At 40.7% G+C, this 11,711-nt stretch overlaps 1 protein-coding gene across 3 annotated transcripts; it reads left to right on the forward strand.

The window, feature by feature from the left end:
• Positions 1 to 1,481: 1,481 nt before the first annotated feature.
• Positions 1,482 to 10,861, forward strand: LOC139938409 (uncharacterized). 3 transcript variants are annotated; one of them, XR_011786152.1, is made up of 3 exons: positions 1,573 to 1,601; positions 8,415 to 8,577; positions 10,234 to 10,861. XR_011786152.1 is itself a non-coding variant. In XM_071933914.1 (2 exons), the coding sequence occupies exon 2, from the start codon at positions 2,264 to 2,266 to the stop codon at positions 4,079 to 4,081; it is 1,818 nt and encodes a 605-aa protein (XP_071790015.1). In that variant the 5' UTR covers positions 1,482 to 1,601; positions 2,234 to 2,263; the 3' UTR covers positions 4,082 to 6,115. The 3 variants fall into 3 exon arrangements, 1 of the variants encoding a protein (XP_071790015.1); XR_011786151.1 differs by lacking the exon at positions 1,573 to 1,601 and adding an exon at positions 6,121 to 6,139; XM_071933914.1 differs by lacking the exons at positions 8,415 to 8,577; positions 10,234 to 10,861 and adding an exon at positions 2,234 to 6,115 and having other exon boundaries at positions 1,482 to 1,601.
• The last annotated feature ends 850 nt before the right edge of the window (positions 10,862 to 11,711 follow it).

The raw sequence follows: 11,711 nt of genomic DNA on the forward strand, positions 1-11,711 counted from the left end.
TCCATGGACAGCCCTAGCCCTGTTTTCGCTGCGAATGTTACGCAAAAGTTCACATTTCAACTGTTGCGAATTAATTTGTGACAACGAAACTCGTATTGCATTCGATCGGGCTTCTACCCAGATAGCATCACAACATAGAACCAACGTTGGGCCAACGGAACACTTTCATTGTACCAACATTGGCTGTCAATATTGGCCCAACGTACTTTTGCTCATCGGCCTTTTATGTTGGGCCAATGTAAAAGTTAGCCCAACGTTGGCCCAACGTAGACATTGGCTCAACATTGGGGCAATGTCTTGCCCATGTATGTTAAAACATTGAACCAATATCAGGCCAACGTAATCAAACATTAAGTCAACATCATTCTGCCAACAGAACAGTTTCATTCGGCCAACGTTGGCTGTCGACATTGGCCCAACATACTTTTGCTCATAGGAGTTACGTTGAGCCAGTGTTAAAATTGGGCCAACGTTGGCCCAACGCAAACATTGGCCAACGTAGAACCAATGAAATGTTTATGTTTGAGTCCTAACTCTTTGTGAAATCGACCCCTGGTTCAATTATCAAGAAGCAGGCCTCGTTGGGATTAAACCACTAGTTGAAAACCTCTTCACCACACATTGATTCCCTTAATAATGCCTCAAAGTTTTAATGTCAAGAATTTCACTGCCTCTCACTGTGAGCATTCTGTTTCTTGTATGAACCAACTCTACCTGAAAGTTTTTTTTAAGTTCTCTGCATCTGACCTAGGAGTCTAAGACTGACTAGGGATCTTGGTTTAAAAAGGGTCATTATTCGAAGATTGCGCCCGACATAGTGCTACTTGCGGCACTAACTCAAAGCCATGCGCACTTGGGCTCACACTATCAAGTGGTACATGATGATCACATCACCAGTGCAGAACTTCGACTTATTTTCGGAAATAATTTCATCCGTCGATATTGTTAGTTGTGAACTCATATATAGAAGGGACACTGTGAATATAAATGAACGGATTTTCAACTTCTCAAATCAGATAAAAGTAAAAAATAAAGAAAGTTTTAGTACAATTTGTGTTCGCATTGTAAAGGAGCTTTTTACCCAGGACGTCAGTGCAGTGGCACTGACTGACGTCATACCAGGGCAAGCAATACACATGACTTTCAAAGCAAACAAAATAACTTATTCAACCCACAGAATTCTGTGTTTTGTTCACAAAAAATAAAAAGGTTTTCTCAAAGTTATTCATGTGCAAAGGCCCGATAGCCTATTAAACCCATTCAACCACAACATTAAAGAACTTGATTTAGATCTGGGGTTTCCCACAATCGTCCCCGCCATAGTCAGACTGACAACATATTTCCTGGCATTTTTTCATCAAAAGCAGGTATTATTTAAGTTATTCATGCATAGCCTTTTAACCCATTCAACCACCACAAAGATTTTGTAATCAATTTGGGTTTTTCCACATTCGTCACATAGTCTGAGTGAACTAGTAACAGCTACAGGGTGTGCCACTCTGCCATAGTCAAACAGATTGTTGAGTGAATTTCTTCTTGCAACGTTCAACCTTTTGATTTGACGCTGTGTTTCAACTGTCTTATAGTTTCTTCGACCTAACGTAAGTTGATTATTACAGTACATTAATGTGAAAGGAAACCAGATTAGGAGATATTTAAAGAAATATTGCATTCGTTCTGAGGGACACATCCAATGATGGATAATATGGTCAGTAGGTGTACTCTTTACTCATCGGCAACTTCGTTCAATGATGGTAGGATGCAGCTCGACAGTCCGAAGGGTCGGTGGTCCGAAGCTTCGGTAGTCCGAAGGTTTTTGTCCGAAGGTTCGTTAGTCCGAAGGTTCAATACGTTCAAATACGTATTTACATGCTAAAATAATTTCCGTTTCATGATCACTGAGACGAAAATTATTTACATGACATTGTTATGTATACCCCTTTCTCAAAAACTACAGCACCTCAGCAAGTAATATTTTCAGGGAAGCTTTCTACTACCATTATCTTCAAACTGTGTAAGTTTAGTGTAAATCTGTAGACATTGTGTTTTTTTGTCCTACAAAAAGTACATATGGGGGATAATAATGTGGAATGGCTTTGAGACGCCACCCTTCGGGTATAATAGCGCTATATAAAAACCGTCTTTTATTATTATTATTATTACTATTAGTAGGTCTATATGCCCTAGACCACTTAGATTGTTGATATATATTTGTTTTTCATTAAATCTTCAGGTGAAATTCAAGCTCTTTCACTAATCAAAGATGGCTGAGCGAGTAACAGCAAAGTCAGTCTTAAGAAAGATCAGTCAGAGGCATCTTGAATGTCAAATTTGCAATGACCGCTTCGTGGAGCCTAAGATGTTGGAGTGTTCTCATTCATATTGCCTGAAATGCCTTCAACAGCTTGCAGAGACGAACCCAACTAGTCAAACACTGATATGCCCAGTGTGTCGTAGTGAAACATTACTGGTTGAAAAAGGAGTTTTTGAGTTACGTAATGATTTCAAATCGACTCTTATGTTAGATGAAATAGAACAGCATGAAACAGAGCTACGCAACCAACAAGAAAATCAACCTCCTAATCAGGAGTATGTTTCTAAATGTAGCAAGCATACTGACAAGGATGTTATCATGTACTGTGACTCATGTAAACAGTTGATATGTACAACTTGCATTGCAAAGGACCACAGCATGCACCCTGCAACTGAACTAAGTGAGGTTTTAGACAACTGCAAGAAGAAAGCCAATGAAATATTTGCAGAAGTAGAACAACATTACAACAATTTTAAGATTGCCATGCAAGACATAGAATTGTTTCACAAGACGTTGGATTCTATGTTTGCTGCCACCAAGGCAAAGATCTCCAAGAAGGCAGATAATGAGATTGCCAAGAAGGTTGCAAAGATCAGAGAGGAAGAGAACAAACTCATGTTGGAGTTAGTCCAGACGTTTAAAGACAAATCCACAAAAGGAGAAACTGCAAAAGCCACAAATGACAAAGAAATGACAAAAGCACAGAATGTGAAAGTTGTAGTTACGCAACTCATGGACAAAGCGAACTTTTCTGAGAATCTACTTCTCATAGAGAAAGTGTTACAAGACCTCAAAGAATACACAAAGATACAACCTAAACAAGTGACGCAGGAACAGGCTTACATTGACTTCGAAGATGATCAGGAATCATTCGGGAGACTGAGAATCAACGCAAAGCAGAAGCCAGAAGGAGCAGCTTCTGCTGAAGCTAGAATGCCAATATGCAAACCCAAGACAAAACTGACACAAAAACTATGGACTCTGAAAGCAGAAATAACAACATACAGGCCTAAGAGCAGTAAACAAATAAAAACCGTCTGTGCATTAAGTGTTGATTCCTACTGCAATAGCGACATTGTCTGTGTTATCAAGAGCAACACCTTGATCAAAATATCAGCAGACAGCATTGGCAAGTCAAAGGTCATCCCAAAAGAGCTGTCTATTAAAGGTCTCACTGATCCAATCAGAGTGGCTGTGAACAAGAATGATGAGCTCATCGTTGTAGGTGACACTGCAGTTAAGATCTTCAATAGAAAATATAAGCGTCTCCATCAGTTCGCGCTGTTAGTTGGACAGCCATTCGACCTACCATCATGTATAGCTGTGGATGACAACAGTCTGATAGCAGTAGGGTATCACCAGATACAGATCGATCTACACAGACAAGACGGATCTTTCTTTAGAACACTGCTTGCTCCAGGGATTGGTCATTACTTGACTATCCACGAGCAGCATCTTATCTACATCAAGACACTTGCCAAGAAGAAGTTAGTATCAATAGACTACGATGGTAGCGTTGTATTCTCGGTAGATATCAGTCAGTCTTGGTGGTCTCGGGGATTGTGTTGTGACAAGGATGGCAGCATCTATGTTGCTGTATGGGATGGCGAATCATCCTCAGGTGACATCCATCAATACAGCCCTGATGGCGAATACATTGGATGCATTACTAAAGGCTGCACTTATCCACATGGTATAACATTCACACCAGCTGGTGATCTGGTTGTGGCTACACAAGAATCAGTTCAAATCTACTGCCATGGCTAAAGACAGCCATGATCATTGAATGGCTCACACAAAATGGCACAACTTTGGAGAAGGGGTGGTTCTTGAAAGACAGTTGATAAACTCATTGCCATTATCGTGAGTTACTAAGACGACTGGATCTCTAAAAAGGTCACAACTGAAAGTTCAACCTTTGCAAGGCCCCCGTGGTTTCTCTAGCTGTGAATCATTTAGGTGTCTTTACGAGAGTCACCTTTGGACATCCAGACCAACTGAATGAACAGCAAGCGAAGCAGCAGGGTGACGGACCTGGGAGTGCTGGACCTTAACCCTGACCCTTCAGAAGTCCCTCAATGGGTTGAGGATGGTGTTTAACGTTGACGGAAGAGACCACACCCTTACAGCATGCTGCCTCAGATATCACAAAATGTCGCATACAGACGGATGGACACGGTCGGGCAATGCTGCAGGCACGAGCTACCTGCAAGCTAGCCTGAACATCTGATGTCACACTTTGAGGCTCATGAATTACGCCAGAGACTGCAGAGAGTGGCCTCTTATATAGGTCAATCCCCGCCCATCTTCACCTTTCACCCACATTCATATGCAGACGACCGCAAGTGCAGCTGCCAAACGTCACCTCGGACCAATCAAACAGAATACCTACGTCACTGCATGTTTGTCCAATGAAAATAGTGTATCTAATGAAATCGCTGGTTCTAAAAAGCAAGTACCTGTGATTATCCTTGCGCAGAGGACCAGTCTACCTGAAAGCTGCCTGGTGCTGTCTGAACCGACTCATGGGTTCGCTCGTCCTCAACGCCTTGCCATAACCAAAGTAGCTGAGATAAGCAAACGTATCAAGCACGCTCATTAGTCTATCCAGAAAATGCTCAGTCCCATCATGCATCACTCTCATATTTCTATGTACTGCACGCATGACGTACTTCCTGAACAAGAATCTGTGCAAGCTGATTAGCCCATCCCAGCGGTCCTGGAGACCTGGCCGCTGGGTACGAGTGAAACTCTGGGATGAAGCTGAGGGGAAGATAGAGACTGAGCTATGTCGGTGTCCTAAAGAGAGATGCTAGGGGCAGAGACACAGCAGGGTTGGCTGACTGCATAAAGGACAGGAAGGGTAGAGAGACGCCGCCAGGCCCGCCTGCGGGCGACATGATAGGGGTTGAACACAACCAAATGAAGAGAACTCAGACACTTTCTTCTATTTCACTTGCAAGAACTCAGTATCAAACACCTACTGTAACACCTATTTTAATCAAATTGAACTCAGAAAACAATATCAAGTTTATTGGCATGGGAGGTAGTTTAAATCATTGCTATGGCTAGCTGGAATAGCATTCATTTTTAAATAAGGATTTGAAGCAAGATTTTCTAAGCGTGAACGTGGTCTTCAAAATGTAAATACTTCTCTTGTTCAATTTTAACAATTATACCGCGATAAATGGGCAGGAGTGTAAATTTAAGACTATTAAAGTTGTGGTGCAGAAAGCCAGATTTACTAGAGGAGGATTTGAACCGGAACCACCAGCAGTTTTAAATTTTGAGAAAAGCATGTATTACAGAGAAAAGCTGTTTTGTCATACAAACAGGAAAAAGTGTAAAAAGAGGCTCAGATGTTGAATATTCGGGTTCTCTCATTTATTTCTGCTCCTGCCTTTCACCTCTGTGGACCCCGGTTCGAATCCCACCTCAGACCGGAATCTTGCATGTGGATTGGGTGCTTGTCCCTACCTGATTCCGTCGGTTTCCCCCTTTGGGGGTTTCCTCCAATATCTTCTTCTTGTTTCCTATTAATTATGTTATGGCGGTAATTGTACTGTTGGATCAATTCAAAATAATATAAACTGGGTGCTACTCAATGACATAAACACCAAAAAGACAAAACACATAATTAGCGCTGCCTAAACGAAAATCGACATTTTCGCTCTGTTAGTCTGAGACATTAAATTTTACCAATGTTTAGCATTAAAATAGCAGCAATCGGTGAAGAAACACCATAAGAAATAAGTACATTATCACGTGTCATTTATTTCTCGATTTCTTAAAGTGACGTTGTGTTCACCGAACAAACTTCGGTGGGTATGTGAATTGTTATTCTACCCCATTGATGAACTATGATCTAAACAAACCAAGAGTTTAACCCAAGATGACCTCTGACCCACGCAACCAATGGGAGACGTTGAGAAGCTAGGTGGCAGCAGACTTACCAGGTCAATTCCCATTGTTTACATAGTTCTGAGCGTGCGCACATTATCGAGAACAATGGATTTTACCTGGTAGGTCTGCTGCCACCAAGCGTCCTGAAAGTCTCCAATTGCATGGTTGCCTCACTCAGCAGCGTGTAGCCACGGTAAGAGAACCGGGCGGGCCCGCCTACAGAACACACCATTTTCGCCCGGTTTTGCAGCAGCTTCTGTCCCTCGGAGATTCGGTCCCCAATATGGCCAACTGTGTACAAACTTCTTCCGATATAGCGCCCTCTTTTGAATCATTCTTACAGCCCACGTTAATTCCCCATAAGGAGGGTCGACAGAATCTCCGGTGGACGGAATTCCCTGTGACACCGGCACTCTGAGAAAAATCTCTGTGCCGCCTAGCACAGATTTCTCACAAAATGAAAATATTGTTCACTGTGCATTGATCTCAGATTGTCCATGCATTGATCTCAGACACAGCTGATGATAAGGTGTATCTAATCTACAGAGAGAAAGCACAGAGTCAAATAGCAATTCAACTTAGTGCATGGCCCATAACACGAATAGTTTGCAAAGCTGACATTATGACCCATAAAACTCAACGTGAATAATTGTGTTGATCCGCTCGCCCTTGTTTTAATAGACTAAACCATTTGAGTTAAAGCCAACCATTAAAATTGCTCTATTGACTAATACAACCCTAGACTCACCCAGATTTCTTAACAGTCATGCAGACCATATCTTTCCACAGATTCACTCTTAAAGGCAGTGGACACTATTGGTAATTACTCAAAGTAATTATTAGCATTAAACCTCACTTGGTAACGAGTAATGGGGAGAGGTTGATAGTATAAAACATTGTGAGAAACAGTTCCCTCTGAAGTAGTTTTCGAAAAAGAAGTATTTTTCCACGAATTTGATTTCGAGACCTCAGATTTAGAATTTTGAGGTCTCGAAATCAAGCATCTGAAAGCACACAACTTCGTGTAACAAGGTTTTTTTTCTTCTTCATAGTTGTCTCGCAACCCCGACGACCAATCGAGCTCAAATTTTCACCGGTTTGTTATTTTATGCATATGTTGAGATACACCAAGTGAGAAGACTGGTCTTTGACAATTACCAATAGTGTCCACTGTCTTTACAGTTACGCTCTCACCAGCTCTCTCTCTCTCTCTCTCGATATAGTATTCATCACTGATCATCAGCCTAAATGTAAGGCTGTGTTCATCCACTGTATGATGTAGCCCTCCTCGTGTAAATGCCATTCATTTATATTTTCTTGCAGTTCTCGTCCATGTTGTTCTTGCATAAACCTTGATGTCGTCTCTGCATCTTCTTCTCTGTCTACCTCTTGTCCTTATCCATGTCCTTGTTTGCTAATCCATTTTTCTTGTTGTCCATCTCTCTTTAATGTAAAAGAGTGAGAACCACTCGTTTGTCCGCCATACAACTCTTGCAAACACCCACACAGACTAAACTTTTATCATAATATTTGTACACGTACCGTTTGTACGCGCGTTTCAGATACACAGATTCACAACTGATTGGGTTTGAGGTGGGTAAAAATACGTCTGGGTACTGCACGCCGTGTGATAGTCGGACTATCACAAGGCAAACGATGCACACGGCAAACGATGCACTATCACACGGCCGCCGTCTAGTAAAACTAAGACATATCATGTGACGCGCTCTAAACCAATGAAAAGGCTGAATATTTATAAGGGGTGTTATAATATAAAACATTGTGAGAAACGGCTCCCCCTGAAGTGACGTAGTTTTCGAGAAAGAAGTAATTTTCCACGAGTGTGATTTCGAGACCTCAGATTTAGAATTTGAGGACTCGAAATCAACCATCTAAACGCACATAACTTCGTGTGTCAATGGTGTTTCTTCTTTCATTAATATCTCGCAACTTTGACGACCAATTGAGCTCAAATTGCCATATGTTTATTATTTTATGCAAATGTTGAGATACACCAAGTGAAGAGACTGGTTTACAACTAGTGTCCAGTGTCTTTAAGAGAGTATTGTCATTTCTTCGGGGTGTGTTCAGCCCATCTCCATTAAACTTCTTTCATTGTTCTTACGATGTATCTTATACTCTCCAGTTTTCTCAACTATAGTGTTGAACATAACTATCAAACCTAATATCGTCGCAGGTTATGCCAATGAAACGTGAAGATTGCTGCTTGTGTACATCCATCAAACCAGGGGGAGTCAACACAAACGCAGTCACGAGGCCGTATGAACCGTACGTGACAGATAGTCCACTCTTTACGGACAACAAACAAGAGATTCTTGACTACTTTCATTGTTCGACAGGTATGGGCTCCTGACTAGTATAAACCAAATTCATCATATCAGTGCTATAAGGTCCAATGGACCCTTCCCATGAAATTATGCTAATTACATTCACGCATGCGTGCAGACCCTGTTGGTTAGCAAACACCATACGCCTCTCTTAATATTTATGCATGACGTCAAAATTCTTACCCAAAATGAGGCTATGGGCGCACGTCCCCCATCACTTGCAGTGGCTGCGCCCATCGCCTCGTTTTGGATCAGCATTGTGACGTACCTCATGCATAAATATTAAGAAAGGTGTATAGAGTTGTGCACTAAGCAGACGCGTAATCGCGTCTGCGTCACGCACCCTTTAGCCGTTTACAAAACAGCGCTACTACCGCGGAGTAGATTTATCGGATTGTTCGGGAGACTTCTCAGTTCTGAAAAGAACTTTCCTGCCTTTTAATACTACTTGGGCGGAAGGTATACAAAATTGGCTGGGACTACACTTTAGCTGTAGGATCGTTATTACAGATACATACATGGTGTTACCGCAAACCAAACGTATATTGATACCTCGCCGTGCAATGCCTCAAATCATGGTCGTTGATGATAATATAAAACAATATCGTATTAAAGTTTGATTTTTTTAAATCAAAATCATTACAAAAATAGTGCGCCACCAAGTGCTTGTAACGGAGAAGTGTTTCCAAGAAGGTATTCGATGTAGAGGATTCAATGTCCCATTGTTTGAAATTTGAGCTTCGCACTAACAAATCATCATCGCCAACCCGCCAAAGAGAACTGTATTCTGATAAGGCAATGCTTATTTAAAGCCAATGGACACTTTCGGTAAACAGTATTGCCCAAGGCCCACACTTCGTGTATCACAACTTATTTATAAAATAACAAACCTGTGAAAATTTAGGCTCAACCGGTCATCGGAGTCGGGAGAAAATAACGGGAAAACCCACCCTTGTTTCCGCACGTTTCGCCGTGTCATGACAGTCATGTGTTTAAAATAAATCCGTAGTTCTCGATATCGAGAATTGATAATGTTTTCTCAAAAAGTACAGCATTTCATGTAATAATATTTGAAGAGAAGTCTTTCACCATTACCTTCTGTAAACCCTGTAAGTTATTTGTAAATCTGTGAACTTTTAATTTTTTTATGACAGGGATTCTATGGGGTGAACTTTGCACAAGATTTTAACTTTTCCACTCAGCAGCCGTTTGTGGTCCCGTGTGCTATTCACACACCAACAATTTAACTGGGCCCTGAAAAGTTTTTGCAAGAAAACTTGGCCCGTAGAAAAAATGGTACAGATTTAGAATTTGATGTCTAGAAATCAAGCATGAAAGCACACAACTTCGTGTGACAAGGGTGTTTTTCTTTTATTTGTTTTATTATCTCGCAACGACGACCTTAGTTCGAGCTCAAATTTTTTTCTCGCAACGACGACCAATAATTGAGCTCAAATTTTCACAGGTTTGTTATTTTATGCATATTATGTTGAAATACAGCAAGTGAGAAGACTGGTCTTTGACAATTATCGATAGTGTCCAGTGTCTTGAAGATTTATGCCACGTTGCCAGACTATTTTGGTATTGTTCTCCGGCGGGGAACATATTTTTGCAGTACAATTATTATTGTTTTTATTAATTATTTTATCTTCAACACAAACTATGCAGGCGAGAGATCTGATGAGCCCTCAAAACACCACGAGGACGGCACACAAGGCTTTGGACCACTTAATTAGCAACCACTATTAAATCATTGGTTGTTTTCGGCATGCATCTTAATGAGAATTTGTAACTTTCTCTCAATTCTGGAAAAGTCTAAAGACAGAGTGAATTCACATTTTAGTTTTGTTTGTGTTATCCTCTACAATTCCTCAGACTCCACTGTATTTTATAATTCTTGCCTGTATTTTACTTGCTGTAGTTGAAAGAATTATGTGGAGATTGTCTTAGACCTTATGCACATGACGTCATTTCGGTAGGGCGCCCTCACCTATAGGTCAAAAGGAGGTTGTTCATTGGCTAAAACTGTGCGCCGCGCGTACAAATCTGTGCGTCTCGATTGTTACGTCACCGTTTTTCCTCTAAGATGGCGGCTGGACGACGTCAATGCATAAGGTCTATAAATAAATAAATAGAATAAAAATAAGAATATCTTGAAACTGTGTGGTTTAGGTCTGCTACTTTGGTGGACCCATTTTTACTCCAAAATGGCGGACCGTATGTTCTGCTTGTTGTAATGCAAGAAGCAATCTTAAAGGAACACGTTGCCTTGGATCGGTTGAGTTGGTCTTTGAAAAGCATTTGTAACCGTTTGTTATAAAATGCATTATGATTAGAAAGATATTTTAAAAGTAGAATATAATGATCCACACAAGTATCACTCGAAATTGCGTGGTTTTCCTTTAACCTCGCCGACAAACACGGCCAGCCATTTATGGCCGACCGGGTTAGTTCTCAAAGTAAAAGGAAAACCACGAAATTTCGAGGCAAATTTGTGTGGATCATTGTATTCTACTTTTAAAACATCTTTCTAACCATATGTATTTTATAACAAACGGTTACAAACTCGACCGATCCAAGACAACGTTTTATAGTTACTATACTCAATCATCACAATCACTGTGTGTGTTTTAAAGAGACACGTTGCCCTTGGATCGGGCGAGTTGGTCTATGATAAACATTTGTTATAAAATGTATTATGGTTTCACACAAAATATGCCTCGAAATTGCATGGTTTTCATTATACGTCGTGAACTAACACGGCACGCCATTTTGTGGAGTCAAGTGTTTGACCAGAATGATGGCCGACCCGTTTCTGGTTCGCAAACTAAAAGGAACACTGTTCCTTTTACTTGCGGCGCAATTTCGAGGCTTGTTGTGTGGAACATTATGTTATAATTTTAACACATCTTTCTAACCATTATATGCATTTAATAACAAACGGCTTCAAGACCAACTCGACCGACTCAGCAACGTGTACCCTTATAAAGTGCCAATTCATGACTCTCCTGAAATCACTTTGATGTTTGAATCTGTGGTAACGGTAGAAAGGTTAACACTTTGTTTGATAATTAAATTTAATATAGAATTTTATGTTTATCAAGAAATATCTGAACTTTACTAAATAAAGTTATAAGGCTACATGT

The sequence above is a fragment of the Asterias amurensis genome, chromosome 6 (assembly GCF_032118995.1).
Source record: "Asterias amurensis chromosome 6, ASM3211899v1".
Taxonomy (NCBI): domain Eukaryota; kingdom Metazoa; phylum Echinodermata; class Asteroidea; order Forcipulatida; family Asteriidae; genus Asterias; species Asterias amurensis.